At 53.6% G+C, this 17,160-nt stretch overlaps 2 protein-coding genes and 1 pseudogene across 4 annotated transcripts; all 3 read left to right on the top strand.

The window, feature by feature from the left end:
* The first annotated feature begins 792 nt into the window (after window positions 1–792).
* LOC116664198 (mast cell protease 1A-like) lies at window positions 793–3,221 on the top strand. The gene is made up of 4 exons (XM_032481799.1): window positions 793–1,157; window positions 1,607–1,742; window positions 1,937–2,194; window positions 2,516–3,221. The coding sequence occupies exons 1-4, from the start codon at window positions 883–885 to the stop codon at window positions 2,675–2,677; spliced, it is 831 nt and encodes a 276-aa protein (XP_032337690.1). The 5' UTR covers window positions 793–882; the 3' UTR covers window positions 2,678–3,221.
* Window positions 3,222–3,292: 71 nt separating this feature from the next.
* LOC116664196 (granzyme H-like) lies at window positions 3,293–7,634 on the top strand. 3 transcript variants are annotated; one of them, XM_032481798.1, is made up of 6 exons: window positions 3,293–3,416; window positions 4,423–4,628; window positions 5,721–5,881; window positions 6,403–6,538; window positions 6,738–6,995; window positions 7,373–7,634. In XM_032481798.1, the coding sequence occupies exons 2-6, from the start codon at window positions 4,575–4,577 to the stop codon at window positions 7,514–7,516; spliced, it is 753 nt and encodes a 250-aa protein (XP_032337689.1). In that variant the 5' UTR covers window positions 3,293–3,416; window positions 4,423–4,574; the 3' UTR covers window positions 7,517–7,634. The 3 variants fall into 3 exon arrangements, with proteins under 3 accessions (XP_032337689.1, XP_032337688.1, XP_032337687.1); XM_032481797.1 differs by lacking the exon at window positions 3,293–3,416 and having other exon boundaries at window positions 3,800–4,902; XM_032481796.1 differs by lacking the exons at window positions 3,293–3,416; window positions 4,423–4,628 and having other exon boundaries at window positions 4,912–5,881.
* A 5,123-nt stretch (window positions 7,635–12,757) lies between these two features.
* The window catches only part of LOC116664197, a 7,167-nt pseudogene continuing 2,764 nt past the window's right edge, over window positions 12,758–17,160 (top strand).

Raw genomic sequence — 17,160 nt, 5'->3', positions numbered from 1 at the left:
AGAACCAAACAACTGAGACTACTCGAGAGGCCCTCATGGAGAGAAACCAACGTGCTCAGTGAGCAGCCAGCACCAAACACTGGGTGTGTGTGAGCGAGCCCTCAGGTGGTTCCAGCTTCCAGGCTTCAAGCCACCTTGACAGCAAGGGTAGCACAGGGGAGACATCCACGCTGCACCCTGACCAAAATGCAGACTCCTGGGTAAAAGCAATGTCGTTCTTTCAAACCACTCAGTTCTTTAGTAATTAAAACATTACTCCACACCATTCTGTCCATCCCTCTAACCGTGGCCTTCACCACCCTCGTCTGATCACTGATGGTTTTGTCTCCTCCCCTAGAAGCGAGGATTCTCATCTCCAGTGTCCCCCACAGTCTCCCACAAAAGGGGCCTCAATAAAGAATTACCCTGGTGATCTATAGTAAACTACAGAAATGACGACGTTCTTTGATCTATTATCATAAGACCCAGGTTGCTAGGGTGGGGGACCAGCTGTTGGCGGATACAACATCTCCAACCACCCTTTACTTGTAGCTTCATTTCCTGTTTTCTGCTGCTGCAGCTGGCACCAAGCCAAGAGCTACTGGTGCTCTGACAAGTTCATACTCCACTCAGACCCAGGGACTTGATCAAAAAGCAGTGTGAGGATTTCGGAGAAGCCTTGTAGGATGGAGGCCACAACATCGGAGGAGACACTTAAGATTAAAACACTGGAAGGAAGAACTGGGCAGCCTTTGTGGAGAGCTGCTCCTGCTTCTGCTCCTGGCAGCCCATCCTCTGTCCGCCACCGGGACGCAGGTGAGTGACTGTCCCCACCCGCAGAGGCCCAGGCCCATCCCACACTGGCACACACCTGCTGAGACACTACGCTCATACGCATCCTGGATGGTCTACCTGCCGAAGCTTTCTGGACTGTGCCCAACTCCCTCAGAGACCAGCAAATCTGACCCCATCTGCCTGCTCCAGCCGAATGCTCCACGAGCACACAGGCAGGCTGGGATGTTTCTTTTAGGGAAAATCATCAGGGGCTATGAGGCCGAGCCGCATTCTCGTCCCTACATGGCATTTCTTCAGATCCAGACTTCAGGGAACATTATACTCTGTGGCGGTTTTCTGGTGCGTGAGGACTTCGTGCTGACAGCAGCTCACTGCTGGGGCAGGTGAGGAGCAGCGCCTGGGCCCCCGCCCCTCTGTCAGCGCCTCACAGGGAGCCCTCTTCTCAGGGGCCGCAGGCCTGGGCCACCTAGTAACACAGACGAGCTCTTCGGAGGACAGCTAGGCTTTGAGGAGAGAGGGACAGATCAATGCGAGTGGCCTGCGGAGAAAGGAACTGCCCAAAGCTGGGATGGAAGGAAGCCAAGGTTAAGCCCTGGAGCCCAGAGTGCAAATGTGAGACAGATGCACGGACTGGCTTACAGGCAGGCGGGCTCTGTGAGAACTCAGCATCCCAAGTGCCCTCCAGGAACTGCCGCCCAGCCCGGGCTGCCCGCAAGCGGACAGAACCGAGATGCTCTGCCCCAGGGCCCCACTGCCTAGAATTCTCTCCGCTCCAGTCCTGCCCTGTCCCGAGCCTGTGACTCCACCTCCCTCTCTCTCTCTCTCTGTGCAGCTCAATCAGCATCACCCTGGGGGCCCACAACATCCTCGAGCAGGAGGGGACCCAGCAGGTCATCCGGGTGAGAAGAGCCATCCCCCACCCAGATGATGATGATGAAAACACGGCCAACGACGTCACGTTACTGCAGGCGGGGCGCGCGGCTGCACCGGTTCTCACACACTTTAACCCCAGGGCTTTGCATCCCCCATCACCTCACTCCTGTCCCTCCTTCCGGTACGACCCCTTCAATTATCCCAGAGCTGTGAAGAAAGCAACCCTACGACTGTCCCTGCAGTCTTTGTGGGCCATGGGTAGGTTAGAATGCCTTTCCTCTGCCTTCAGCTGACGAGGAAGGCCAACCTGACCACCGCTGTGAGCCCCATCCGGCTGCCCCAGGGGAAGGAGCCGGTGAAGCCAGGGATGGTGTGCAGTGTGGCCGGATGGGGGCTTCTTGGCGTGAACAAACCTGCAGCAGCAAAACTGCAGGAGGCAGAGCTTGAAGTCCAAACAGACCAGCAATGCATCCATCACTACAAACATTACGATGCCACCACCCAGATATGTGCAGGGAACCGAAGAAACAGGGAGAATTGTTTTGAGGTGAGATCCCCAGCGTTATCCAGGCAAAGCCCTGGGCACATCCCTGGCAGTGGGAACTAGCCGTATCTCCACGTCTGCAACATTTCCTCCTATCCAGTCTCTGGTCCTGTCTCCCTGGGGGATGGGAGATTGTCCCACACATATGGGCAGAGACTTCCTAGGGGAGGAGAACGGGGGATGAACAAGGCTGGGCTGAAACCTCAGGAGCCAAAACCTTCATATCAGCCACGGCCCCCTAACAGAGACCACCCACCCCCTGGGCGGCAGGGAGGGTCAGACCACAAGATGACCCAGCTCACTCCTTCCCCTCTCTGTCCACAGGGAGACTCTGGAGGCCCCTTACTGTGTAACAGTGTGGCCCAGGGCATTGTCTCCTTTGGAACCAAGGATGGTACACCTCCAAGTGTCTATACCAGAATCTCGAGCTTTCTGTACTGGATACAAAACACAATGAGAATCTGTGAACTTCAGGGACCAGACTGAGGTGCCCCGGGATGGATCTGTCCATCTTCTCTGGGGCAGAGGCCAGAACGGCATTGGGCCAAGGGGATGGAGGGGAGGCTGCCAGGGATGTAATAAACTGTCATCTTCAGAAGTCATTGATTCCTCCTTTATTCATCCACACAGATTCGTTAGGTAACAAGAGTGTCTGGCAACCCTCTGTTCAATTTTCCGGCCTGTCCCTGGCTTCCCCCTCCAGCAGACCCCTCCTTCCAACTCTGGAATAAAAATCCTGTTGCAGTGACAGCCAGCGCCCTCCGATCACACGTCCCCAGTGTCAGCTTCCCGGCCAGGCTGCCTGTGAGTCCATCAGAACACGGAGACATCTCCTCAGGAAAACTGACCCTCATCTAGAGGACGCTCCCGCCTCCTCCCTCGTCCCCACCCCCACCGCACCCCAACATTCCAGGGCCACATGGCAACGTAAGAGGATCCAGATTTCAAAGGAGGATCCCCTGAGACGCGCTGGGGTGGGGGTGGGGGGACTTCTCCACCCGAACAGAAATGGAAGAGGGGAGGCTTTGAAAGAGTGTAGCTCACCCCTGCAGAACTTCCTCCCACATCAGAGTAGCCAGAGCTCAGAAGCCTGAGAACGTTTCAGGAGCGCCTCAGAGTTCCCAGGCCCAGCCCCGGGGCCTGGCCCAGCTCCGGCTTGGAGTCTTGGGCCCAGGGCCCAGTGCAGCCTCGGGTGTCCGGACAGCTCAGCCTCCTGCAGCCCCAGTTGAGCTGCAGGGCGCTCTCCCATCTTGGTCTGAGCCAGCCTCCCCCACCTCCACTGTTCCTGAGTGTGTGTGTGTGTGTGTGTGTGTGTGTGTGTGTGTGTGTGTGTGTCTGTGTGTGTGTGTGTCTGTGTGTGTGTCTGTGTGTGTGTGTCTGTGTGTGTGTGTCTGTGTGTACACATACATATCTCCAAAGGAAACTCATTGTAATGAAAAGTATTGGTCTCAGGGGTTTCCTAATGTTTCAAAGGTGTCTAACAGCCTACAGCATACTGAGCAAACTTTTTCTTCTACTTTTCAACATCTCTTAATTTTTTTATATAAGATTGTTCAGGAAAGTGAACTTTTTCAAAAACCATGCACCTGAGAGAAGGCTCGGCTGAGGAGGAGAGGCTTACTGAATGTTTGCATTGGTCAGTGAGTCTCACTAAGGGAAAACGCATTTTGGGTATAGAAGTAACACATGCTCATCACAGAAAGACACTTAAATACAGAACATATAAATAAGAAAATAAAAATTACTGGGAATTCTACCACCCCGAAGTCATCATCACGAATGCTTAAGTGTCTTTCCTTCCACTCTTTGTCTACTGACTCGTAAGCGGCTGTTCTGTCGGCATTGGAATTGGGCTATTTAGAACTCCTCGTGCCTTCCTTTCCCTTTCTCTTCTGGCCCCACGGGGGTGAGAGTGTGGGGAAGCACGCAAGAGGTCAGGATCGCCACGGACAAGGGCATCAGAGACACGGGTCTCTGGACACTGGACAGAGAACACTCAGTGCAGAGTAACTATTAGGATGAACGGCATCCGGGTCTGATTTCATCTGAATGGAAAAGAACCAAGAGTGGGGACATGGGGACACTCTTGATTCATGATGGAGCCGACTCTGGGGGTCCAGCCCCTCTGCTGGCCGCACCTCAGACTTCACTCTCTTGTGCTTGCTTCTTGTTTTCACCTTGTGACTCAGCAGTGGGAGGGCAAGTGTGGTGACAGCGCCCTTCTCACCCAGCCCAAGGCAGGGACCAGGGACCCTCACGTTGCTGGCTGACATCCGGCCCAGGAGTCTGTGCCGGGCTGAGCCTCCCCTCCTCCGGTCCCCTGGGCTTTGTGTCTGGAAGGAAGGAAGACCAGCAGCTCAACCTGCGCAGACTTTCAGGGAAGATGCAGCCACTCCTGCTCGTGATGGCCGTTCTTCTGCCCGCCGGGCGGGGACAGGTGAGTGACAATCCCCATTCCTCGGGCCTGGGTCCATCTCACTAAGCCCCCTGTTCTCCTGACCCTCCTGCCCAGCTCCAATTTCTGAACCCCAGCTCCAGGCCCAAACCCAGACAAACAAGTTCGATGCCGCCCAGACATTCACATGGGCGGATGGCAGGAAGGAAGGGTGCTCACTGGAAGCTTTAGCAGGGCACAGCCCCTCTCTCTCTCTCTCTCACACCGGGAAAGTGGGTTGTGCATTTGGCAGAGGATGTGAAGCTACAAAAACCAAGTAAGTAAAACCCCTCACTCCAACCCGGGAAAGGGCAGCTCAGCCGAAGTCACTGCAGGCTGGGAGTGGTCAGTGGACCCAGCTCAAGGACCGGTGAAGTCTCTCAGGGCCCCCCACCCCTCGGTCCTGCCCAGGACAGGAGCCCAGGGTGCGATGGATCAGAAGTGGCAGGATGGCAGCACCCAAAGCTCTCCGGGTGCTAAGCTCTGCCCCGGCCCCACACAGCCCACTTCCAGTCCCACCTCCCCTGCCTCCCAGGCCCTCAGTGGCCCCAGTGCCTTTGGCAGTGCCCTCCCCACCCCTGTGCCCTTGAATCCACCAGCGCCGTCCCTGCCAAACTTCAGCCAAAAGCCAACTGGAGGCTATCACTCATGCAGCCGGAGTGTTCACTGCAACCCTAGGGTGTGTTAGGCCCTAGGACACGAGGATTTCAGAGAATCCCACTCCGTAAGCTCGTAGGAAGATTATTAGAAAAGGACACCTATCAATCTGCTAACAGAGGCTCAGAGTAGTCAGGGAGACCCGCAGGGAGCGAAGGCTCATCAGGGAGTCCTGTCCACCATTCTCCGGGGCTCCACCACGTTGAAGGCAGACCTTGCCTCCGCCACGAACGTGTCTGAAGCAGGACGTGAAGGACAAGCTGACCCCCTTTCTCCGAGGGGGAGTCTGAGGCTTGAGGTTAGAAAATGTTACTCTGTTGCAAAGAGAACCTGGAGGACTCTCCCCTGGGGTCTGCAGGGCTCTGTGGACACACCTCAAACGCCACCTTCCTGATTTTCGCTCCTGACCACAGCCGCCCCCGTCACCCTGTCTCCCAGCCCTCTCTTTCAGGGGAGATCATCGGGGGCCACGAGGCCAAGCCCCACTCCCGCCCCTACATGGCGTTCGTTCAGTTTCTGGATCAGGAGAGGATGAGGCGGTGTGGCGGTGTCCTCGTGCAGAAGGACTTTGTTCTGACGGCTGCTCACTGCAGGGGAAGGTGAGGGGCAGCAGCCAGCCTTCCCCTGCTGACACCCCCGCAGGGACCCCATCCTCTGCCGGGGGGCCGAGCCCAGGGAGGGCCCGCAGCTTCTCATAACACAAGACCGAGAGAGCTCATCAGACGACCATCTGACGGCAGGACTAAGGTGATGAGAAGCTGAGAAACAGGGCAGTAAGTTTCGAGGTCCGGGGATCAGAGGTGAGAGCAACACGCATAGGTGAGAAGGCGGGGACCCGACCGGCCAAAAGCAGCATCAGTGAGGAAGAAAGCACGCATTGAAGTCAAAGTGCAAACTCAGAGAAATTTCACGATACTGCTGAGAAAGCTCCATCATGTCCCTGCCTTCATGTCATTGAGAAGCACACGGCAGGGCGTCACTCCGCCCCAGGACCTTCTGTGGCCTCAATTTCCCCTCAGCTGCAGCCCTGCTCTGCCCCCGTGTCACCAACCCCGCACGGCTCTGGGGCTGGCCCTCCTGTGACACCACACTCCCCACACGCTCTCTGCTCTCTGTGCAGCTCAATCAATGTCACCCTGGGGGCCCACAACATCAAGAAGCAGGAGGGGACCCAGCAGGTGGTCCCAGTGAGAAGAGCCATCCCCCACCCAGACTATAATCCTAAGGACCACTCCAGTGACATCATGTTACTGCAGGTAAGGAACCTCCCCGCTTCTCTGCCCTCCTGGAGACACACTGTCTCCCCTCCCACTGCAACCAGTCCCTTTCCTCCCTCCCGTCCTGGCCGCCCGACCTGTCCCCGGGGCTCAGGTGAGAGCGAGGGCTCTGCGGTCTCACTGCAGTGTCCCGGCCCGGAGGCCACTGGCTGAGCTGGACCCTGTCTCTCCCCATCAGCTGCAGAGAAAGGCCAAGCAGACGGCAGCTGTGAGGCCCCTCAGGCTGCCCGGGGACCGGGCCCGGGTGAAGCCAGGACAGGCGTGCGGTGTGGCCGGCTGGGGGCAGGTGGCGGTGGGCGTTCCAGCCACCACTCTGCAGGAGGCAGTGCTGACGGTGCAGGAAGATCGTGTGTGCGAATCCCTCTTCCCAGGCTATTACAGCCGCGCCACCCAGATTTGTGTGGGGGACCCGAGCACGGTGAAGACCAGCTTCAAGGTCAGGTTTCCAGCATCTAGGCACACAGGCCCCGGGGAGCAGAACTCAGGGAAGGTCTGGGGCTGGGGAGAGGCCATCTTCATTCCTCAGCCCGAGGGCTTGGGCAGCCTGGTCCATGAGTCCACACTTTAGACATTTTTCCTGAGTGGGTCAGGGTGGAGGGGGCGGAAGGATCAGTCATGTGGCAGCTGTGTTATCAGCAGAGTTTCCATGAGGACTGAGAAGAAAGGTTGGCCTGGGTCTCAGTAAAGACCAGTTAGAGCCAGACGGGAGCCCTGGGACCCTGCCCTGGTCCCTGACAGACAGCACCCAGCCCCAGGCTCCAGGGAGGGCGGGCCCCGCTGAGGACCCTCAGTCCTTCCTCTCTCTGCCCACAGGGCGACTCCGGAGGGCCCCTCGTGTGCAAAAACCTGGTCCAGGGCATTTTCTCCTGTGGGAAACAGAACGGGACACCTCCAGGAGTCTTCACCAAGGTCTCCCACTTCCTGCCCTGGATAAAGAGAACAATGAAGCGCCTCTAACAGCAAGCTGGAGACTCACCTTTTTGTGGGCTGGCCATCTTCCTGGGGCAGCGGCAAGAATCCCATAGGGGTTGGCAGTGGGATCGCAGGGCCATAATAAAGGGATCTCTAGAGCAAAGATGACTGAATTCCTGTTTATTCAGCGACCACTTCTGATATGCAACAGCCCTGCCCCAGGCAGCCCTCTGCTGCCAGCTCGGGGTTCTGCTTCTGCCTTTCTCCCCAGGCCTCGCTCCGCCCTAAATCCCATGCTGTCTGTCTAGAGTCTCATTGTGTTACTGAATGCAAGCTCCTGTGCCCGACGCACCGTGAGTCCAAACAAACTAAAACGTTGGAGTTTGGAGCGGAGAAAGGTTTGTTGCAGGGCCGAGCCAAGAGAACCCGTGGCTCATGTTCCTCAAATCCCAAACTCCCCAAAGGCTTTCAGCTGAGCCTTTTTAAAGGCTCGCTGAGGGTGGGGCGGCCCAGGGTGTGTGCTCAGCTGTGCACAGTCCTCTGATTAGTTGATGGTGGTTGATCCTTAGATGCCAGGTCTGTGTGCTACTTACGCTTGATCATCAAGTGGTTAATTTCTTCAATCTGGTGGTGGTTTTGAGCATCTGAAAAACTCAGGAAATATGCAGGAGATACTATTATCTGGGTACTTCAGAGAGGAGCTCCAGCAGAGCCTATGGGGGAGGGGTCTGCCCCCACCCCCCACCCCCGGGAAGGCCCCATGGGATCCTTCTGGGTTACAGTTGATTTCCCAGTTACACGTCTTTGGTGCTTATCCTTCTGCAAGGGCTGAGTCTAAAGGACTGTCCATTAGAAAAGGACAGCCTTCTCTCCCCCAGAGTGGTCCTCTCTGGGCCTCGGGAACCTCTTAGCTTCTCTAAGCCACATCTGTCATCAACCCCTCGGCAATCGGCAGAGTAAAGAGCAGGTCAGCGGAAGGAGGGTGAATCCAGGAACCCAGGAGGTCAGGGGCCATACCAGGGACACTCAGTTTCCTGTTTCCAGGGCCTCTCTCCGGTGAGGGCAGGCTTCCCCTGTAACCAGCACTGGCCATAGCTTAGGAGGCTGGGATGCTCCCACAATGGCCCTCAGCCTCCCCTGGTCCCATGTCCTGCTCTGCTCCCGGCACTGAGCTCAGTCAGCCTTGCTCCCTGACTGACCGGCCCACACCAGCCCCTGTTTTCCATTTGAGGGCCCTGGCCACCAGCTCCTTTCCCTGCCTGCTCACCCTGCCTTGAGACAGCCTCCCTGCCTTCTCCCCAGCAGAGGTCCCATTGCCCGTGTGAGTTCTCCTCCACTGCTTGTCCCTGCCTTAGCTGAGCTGCCAGCCCACCTGGTGCTTATCAGAGAAGCCAGAACCCACCTCCCACCTGGGCAGGCCAGCTCAGGCCCTCGGTCCAGCCCAGCACGCCCCAGGGGCTTAGGCAGCACCAAGGCCTGTGGAGACTCCCAGCAGCCTCAGGCCTTCAGCCTGTCCTGGACTCAGACCCCTGCCTCCCCCTGCTGGCGGCCTGGGATATGGCAGCCTTGTGAGCCAAAGGGACCCAGGGCTGCTGGGCAGGAAAGCACCACTTCGCCATCCATCAGTAGTCAAGGGTTGATCCCTCTCTTTGTGCCAGCACATAACAGGCTCTGTCCCCGTCATTGGGAAACTTACAGTGATGAGAAATTTCTTCTACGTTCCCCTGGACCCTCATCCAACTCTTCTCTCAAATGTGCCTCTGCGGGGGCTGTGAGCTCCGGGGAAGACTCAGCAGAAGGCCTTATGGGCTGTCTTGTGGGAAGCATAAGCTTTTATTTCCTTTATACAGTATTTTCTTAATTTAAAAAATTCTTATTGAAGTATAGTCAGTTACAGTGTTTCAATTTCTTTTCGTCTTATTTTTGAGGGTGCTGGATTTTGCTTTCATACACATGTGATTCATTTGCTATTGTTTTTAGAGCCTTCTCTTCTTGATGTTCATCTCACTCAATTCAGTGTTTGTCCAGTTACTGTGAATTTGTTGTGTTCTGTCACATCCAACTCACTGGCGGTACTGTTTGATAGATACAGGACATCTGGGTCACAGCAAACTGTCTTCCCCTTGAAACGAGGCATTTCCTGGGTTTCTGGACTGAGGTTCATGCCCCTACATGTAATATAAATAAAGATAAGTCTGTCCCAGGGTGTGAGCCAGAACCAGCGGCAGAGTGGCCAAGGATATCCACCGCTACGGGCAAGGGTGTGTGGACTTGCGAGGCGGTGTCTGACGGGTCAGCCTGCCCCCTTACACCTGGCAGTAGGACTTGACATAGTGTGAGGTAGATTAGGAGGAAAACTATTACCATATAAAGACTGTAGCTTCATGAAGACCGGACTGCCCTGGGTGGCTCCTTGGAACGATTTCTGTGTGTGTTTACATTATTTCTCTCTTTCTTCTAGTGATTTTATTTCTAGGACTTTATCCTGCGTTAGGTCTAAAGTGTGTGTTTGTGGGGGGTGTATAAAAGGGTTACTCACAGAGATGTTCATCACACCATTACTTAATAAAAGATCTCAAAATGGAATCAGTGTTGATGTCCAAAATAGGGAGCTAGTAAAATATTACACATTCACATTGTATATCATGCAGCCTTTACCGTCTACATTATCCCCACTCTAGAAACTAGGCTGAGAAAACAAAAGAACGAAATCTAGGCTAAGAACATTAGTAGGCAAGTTATTTTTAAAAACCTAATAAATATTTGAGGAAAAGCAAAAGCTCGCCAATTAATCAATGCAAATTAAAAATATTAACCATTTTGCTTATCTGATTGAAAAGGATGACAAAATGATAACACTGAGATTCAGCAATTACACAGAGAAAGTGGCACTTTCACACCTGTACCTAAAGGTCCTAAAAAAAAACGGAAAAAGGAGTCTGATGTCGTCATCAACCACACAGAGAAAAGTGGAGAAGGTAATGCCTAAACACCTTACACAAGTGACATCTTAGAAACAGTACTTAATCCAGCACTACATTGGGGATAAGCTTTTAAAATTTTTTATAGCTTGAACGCTATGGAAACTTTAAAGTCACAACACAGAATGACATTTGCCATATGGAAGAATGTTCTCTAGGTACGTTCAGGTCATAAGTAATGTATTTGACTACATGCCTGTTACTACACTTGAAAATTTAAATACTGGAGTTAAGTGAATTTCCTCTACACTTGCATTTGATTCTGCCAAGCACTTGGGAAACAGTTCATAAGCACATGAACGGAAGTTCAAGCTTGGGGAGTTCATGAAAGTCCAGGTAATTCCATCTTTCATGAAATTACATGCAAGGATTAGCCGATTAACTCTTCGTTGTCAGTGTGAGCTTGTAGACCTACGAGTCCCCAGATCACCGCGCAGAGGGTCTGGTTAGAGCTGCTCGTGTGGGTCTTGGTCTGTCGTTTCCGTGCCGCTCACCTTACGTGCTCATCAAGAGAAGTTCAAATTTTGTGTGTTCAGTAAATTTCCTCAGAACAATAGTAGCTGTCTGAGTGAACTCCCATTGTTCCTTCAGTTGTGGCCTGGTAATCACTCTTGCTTTGGCAGTTCTTCAAAGCTTTGAAGAGTTTGAGACCTTTTCCTCGGGTTAGTTTTGGTTGTTTTTGGTAGGAAGATGGAGTGAAATCGCAGCCCCTGGCGATGCGCTGCTACCCATGTCTCAACTCCGATCACTGGGTGCCTATTTTCACTCCCCTTTCTTTGCACTCTATTCTTTATCCTTTTCTCTCTCTCTCTTCTTTTAAAGTTGTGTTAATGTTTTTAAAACAAAATAAAGTGCTGAAAAATTTAAGTAAGAATAAATTCAGATCTCCTAATGCTCAGGCACTTACACAGCTGTTACACTATTTCCCCTTTGCCCTGCTTTCTGCTTAGTACTTCTCAGATACAGAAACACATTTCATGAGCTGTAACCATAATACACCTAAGACACAATACATGTATTAGAGAAAGGACTAAGTTCTTTGCAGCTTTGAAGTAAGTGCTAAGCTGTGTGTGTTTACGGACAGGGAGAAAATCCTTAACTTTCATAAGATTTTCAAGAGGGCTTATCACAATTCATAAACAACTGAGAATTGTATTAGTTTCCTCTTCTGATATTTTTGCAACCATGTCCCTGTGGGACACAAAAGCCTTCACCCTGAGGAGGAAGCAGGAAAATTGGGGTCTTTCGCAGTGTTGTGATTTCCACTGAGTCTGTTGGGGCTCAAGTGACCTGGGACGGTAACGGTCAGGGGCAGAGCCTCGTTCTTCCCTGCTCTTTCCCTGGCAGTGCCGTCCACCTGCTCAGGAGAGAGAGCTGCTCAATCTGCTTGACAAGTTCTAGAAAGAAGTGGAAGTAGCCATGGTCTGAGCAGGGGGCCAGGACAGATGAGAAGACAAGCAGGCTCCAGTCCCAGGGGGAGAGTGTATCCAGCAGGACCCTATGGGGCCTCCCTGGGACAGACCCCCTCCCCCCACGCCCGGTCCTCTGCTGTGGCTCCCCTCTGAAGTGCCCAGATAATGTCCTATGCATGTTTCCTGAGGTTTCCGACGCTACAAACCTCCACCAAATGGAAAAAATGAACTATCTGATGATCATGAGCACGAGGCCCCCAGACCTTCTTGTCCTGGGGACTGATAATATTAACAGCTGTGTTACCTCACGTCATCCAATCAGAGAACTGTGCATGAGCCGATCACACGCCCTGGGACGCCCCTCCCTCACCTGGCCTTTAAAAATGCCTTGCTGAAACCTCTGGGGGCTTCCAGGGTTTTTCAGACGTGTGTCCCCTGTTCTCCTTGCTCAGCCCTGCAGTACACCTTTCTCTGCTCCAAACTCGGACGTTTCTGTATTACTTGGCCTCATGGCGCCTGGCAGGCAAAACTGTGCTCGGAAGCGAGAGGAAATGAGGAAACAGACAGCTACCAGCTTTCAGGCTCCTTGGGAGGTTACTGAATTTGGTGGGTTTGGGGCTTTGGGACACAGCGCCCCAGCCCCCGTCCTTGGGGCCCTGGGTTCCCATTTCTGCTCCCGGCACTGACTCAGCAGCTCTACAGGGTATTGGGTGACAGCCTGGGGGGCCCTCTTTCCCCACACCACGGGCAGTTGGTGGGCTAGCCCCGTGGGCACCCTTGGGTGATGAAATCTAGCACAGCAGCAGGGGATGGGGCTGCGGATTCTCCAGCCCCCACCTCCCCTTCCTTCCTCTCTCAGGGGCTCAAAGTCTGGCAGGAGGAAGCACCAGCAGCAACTGCCTGGCCGGCCTTCCCAGGAAGATGCGGCCACTCCTGCTCCTGGTGGTCTTGCTCCTGCCCCCCAGGGCGAGGGCAGGTGAGTAACCTTCTCCGTCCCATAGACGCTGGGCCCAGACCGCCCAGGCACCTCCTAACGCTGTACCATTGGGCAGCTCATGGGAGTTCACAGCTCCTCAGCTTTCTCATCTGTAAAACAGGGATTCTGTCAACGCCTACCTCAGAGAATCACTGAGAGTGAGAGTACCTCCCGCAGAGAAAGCTCTTGGAATTGCCCCTGGGATACAGTACTTGCTGTTCTCGGTGGCGTCCACACTCCTTCTGCAGCTCGTGGGGCAGAGCCTAGGAGAGGAAGACACAGCGATAGCAGCCGCATCAGCCCACGTCTAGATCCTTAAACACCAGTCACGTGCTGGGCCCGGGCGGGCCTTGAGCTGGACTCCCAGGGATCTGGGACGCTCCCTGAGGAAGATAGTACCACAGAGGTTCAGGGAGAGGCCACTCCAGAGGGCTCTGGATTTGCCATCCTGACAGCAGAGAAAACCCTCCTCCTTCTGGGGGCTGGACCTGGCCCTGCCTTGTGGGGAGGTGGGAGGGAGCAGAGGCTGGGATGGGGAGTCAGCAGTGCTTCCTGCAGAATCTGGAGCCCTCTCCCAGTGCTGCTGCTCTGCAGACCCCAATTCCCACCACCAACCTCCCTGTGCCTCAATCATCTCTCCTGCATCCCAATCTTCCCGGCTTTCGGGAGTCACCAAACTGATGCCCACATCCCCCCCCCCCCCACCACCACCAGTGCAGAGATAAGTGCCTAATGCTTCCTTTCAGGGAAGATCATCGGAGGACAAGAAGCCAGGCCCCATTCCTTCCCCTACATGGCATATGTTCAGATCCAGACTCAAGTGGGGGCAACCATTTGTGGAGGATTCCTGGTGCGAGAAGACTTTGTCATGACAGCGGCTCGCTGCTTGGGAAGGTGAGGAACTAAGGAGCTTCTGGCAGCCAGTAAGGCAGACCCAGAAGAGTTCACGAGGGAGCCATCTGTAAGCAGGGTTCTAGCCAGGAAGGGGTCAAAACAGACCAGGTGGGTCTTGGGGGCAGGGGGTGGCCAGTGCAAATGGGGAGAAAAGGAGGACGTGATAAAAAAAAGAGCAGAAGGGGAGATCGAAGGCACACATCAGGGCTCAGAATAGGGATTCAAGTTCTTTCTCTGTTATTCTGGGGGAGGCAAAACTTAAGAGCTCTGCATACCCCCATCCCCAGCTCAAGGCTGGGGCACAGGTCAATCAGCCCCAACCCCACCCTCTCCTCAGTTCCCTCAGCTGCAGTCTCCTGCCTGGGCTGTTCCCCTGGCCCGCAGAGCTGCGGACCTGAGCTCCTGCAGCAGCTCATACCTACCTCTAGCCTCCCTTCCTCTGCAGCCAAATGAATGTGATCCTGGGGGCCCACAACATCAGCAGGTCTGAAAGCACCCAGCAGCAAGTATCTGTGCGCAGAGCCATCCGCCACCCCAGATACAATCAGCAGAACAACCAGAACGACATCATGTTACTGCAGGTACCGCCTGCCTGACCCTCTGCTTTCTTCAGCCCACATGGCTTGCTCCCAGCTGGAGCCTCATGGGTCTGGGACCAGGGAGGAGGAAGCAGGGGCAGATGCCCAGGGCACTGGTGGGCACGGGGGTGAGGTCGGCATACGTGGCCCCTGAGTGCCTGCCCTCCTCCGGCCAGCTGGCGAGCAGAGTCAGGCGGAATCGAGCCGTGATGCCAGTGGCCCTGCCTCAGAGCCAGAGCAGGCTGAGTCCGGGGACCGTGTGCACCGCGACCGGCTGGGGCCTGGTCGGCCTGAAACAGGAGGACAGACACACTCCGGGTTGTGCAGCTAAGAGTGCAGAGGGATGGGGAGTGTCACAGACGCTTCGATTTCTACACTGGCCAAACGCAGATTTGTGTGGGGGACCCAAGAGAAATGAAGTCTGCCTTCCTGGTAAGACCATGGGCATCACGAAACCCTGCATGAGACAGAAGGGGCTGGGCAGACTGGGTACTGGGGACAGACTACATCCTTGTGGCCTCAGTCTGGAACCCAGACCAGAGTGAGGTGGGGGCTTTTCCCATCAATCCTGTCTCTGGGGACCAGGAGGAGCAGCAGACACACAGGACACACAAGTGCAGCCTTCTCCTGGGGAGGGTGAAGGTACCTGACCTGGGTTGCCTGGAGAAGTAACCTCAGCCAGGGCTGAAGGCCAGTGATGGAAAAATCCAGAAGCTTGACTTCTGTACCCCCACCACCCAGCCATCTCACACACACCCAGCAATGGAAGGAGCCCACCCACCCCTGTCTTCTCTGAGGGCCAGACCTAGGGCAGCAGGAGTGGGAGCCCTGGAGGGGGGAGGCCTGGCTTAGCGTCCCTTCCTCTGTTTCCACAGGGAGACTCTGGAGGCCCCCTGGTGTGTAACAACATGGCCCAGGGCATTGTCTCCTATGGAAATCAGTTGGGAACTCCTCCAGCAGTCTTCACCAGGGTTTCCAGCTTCCAGCACTGGATAAGGAGAACAATGAGACGCTTTGCAAAGCGGGGACAGACTGAGACCCCACTGAAACTGACTCTTTCTGGGGCAGAGGCCCAGCTCCACGGTGGTTCCCAGAGCCTTAATAAATGTCTAAGCCTAGAGCCGAAATAAACTGATTTCTCATTTGTTCGTAAACATGATTCAGAACACAATAAATGTACACCAGGACTGAGTCTGAGCTCCTCCCGGAAAATAGGGTCTCTTGCCCAGGACATGCAAACCCCTGTCCCTACCGTCCTGGGGGTCAGGATGAGCGTCCTCCCTTCCTCTGTCACTGCTCCACCCACAGCCTCAGGGAGTGATGGAGAGACATCTCTCTCCCCAGAGCAAGGCTCCTTATTGTTACCCTCCCAGAGACTCCCCGCTAGGTGTTAAGGTGTACCCCAAACCGTGTGCCATCGGCGTGGGTAGGACTGGCCGACCAAAGAACAGAACTGAAATTCCACACGCGGCCCACTTTAACATGTGGGTCACGTGGCGTCTCAAATCACTGGGAAACAGTGAACTCTTAATAGATGCTGTCTAAACAAACTGATAGTCATTTGGGGAGAAAAGATAAAGCTGGATCCGGGCTTCTCATCATAAACCGAAATAACACCTCAAATGGGATCAAAGAGCTAAATGTGAAAAGTCACACCAAGCGAGTACTAGAAGAAAGACAAAAAATTTACTTTCGTAAAAATATCTAACAAACACCCATGTTGAAAGCAGCGCTATTCACGGTGGCCAAGAGATGGGAGCAACCCAAGTGTCTACGGACAGCTGGACCCTTTTCTCCTAAGCCCTTACCCACACCAGCCCCACTGCGCTCTCGGCCGGTGTTCTCATTTTCAGTGTGACGAGGGTCTCCTTCTGGTTTTGTCACCCTAAAATTATACAAAACTCTACACAATGTGTTCACTAAAATAAAATGACTTTTATGCTAAAGAATAGCCCATGACTACTACATCAATGTGGTAATCAAATAAAAGAGTTCTGAAGTCACATAATTTAAACCTAAACTTTTAACACCTTGAGGGAACGAGAAAGAACCAGCTGGGAGGTTCTTCTACATCCATCAAATGTTAACTACTCCTCACAGTGTGAATTTTGCCATCTCAACTTCTGCAGTGTCCATAATCTTAAATGGAATAATCTATAAACAGATATCAAATCCAACTGGCAATGGGTAGCCAGGGTCACAATGGATAATGCATCTGACTGTGGATCAGAACATTTTAGTTTCACTCCTAGCTGGCTCGTTCCTCCTTTTAAATGCAATCTTCTTTAAATTGACATCCAAATGAATTTTTTTTTTTTCAAAATGAAACTTTTTGGAATCCAACTGGCTATACATAGAAATGCTTGGTAAATTTGATCATTCTTTTATAGACATTTCTTGTCAGAAAGTCATTTGCCTAGTGTTCAGTATAAGGATTTATTGACAAAATTTTAATCAACAATACATCTTTGCCAATACTCAGTTATTTTTGCTATATTTGCCACCACCTACGAATAGGAATTTTTTCTTACTTATATATTCTCAAGGAGAACAGTCTCATTATTAGATGTTTGCGTGGCACATGGAAAGCGCGCTTGCTGGTGGAAGGGGGAGGAGAGGGCAGAGGAAGAGCCCTGTTCCGTGCAGCCCTTCCTCCTTCTGACATTTACAGGAGGCCCGGAGCACCGACCTGGTCCCCAGCAAACTCCCAGGGGAGTGCGCTTTCCATTTGATTTGTGTTCAGTGATTATTCCATTTAAGATAATGGACACTGCAGAAGTTGAGATGGCAAAATTCACACTGTGAGGAGTAGTTAACATTTGATGGATGTAGAAGAACCTCCCAGCTA

Source organism: Camelus ferus, chromosome 6 (genome assembly GCF_009834535.1).
Source record: "Camelus ferus isolate YT-003-E chromosome 6, BCGSAC_Cfer_1.0, whole genome shotgun sequence".
Lineage (NCBI taxonomy): Eukaryota > Metazoa > Chordata > Mammalia > Artiodactyla > Camelidae > Camelus > Camelus ferus.
Note: the sequence above shows the minus strand (reverse complement) of the source record. Positions and strands in the feature narration are given on the sequence as shown.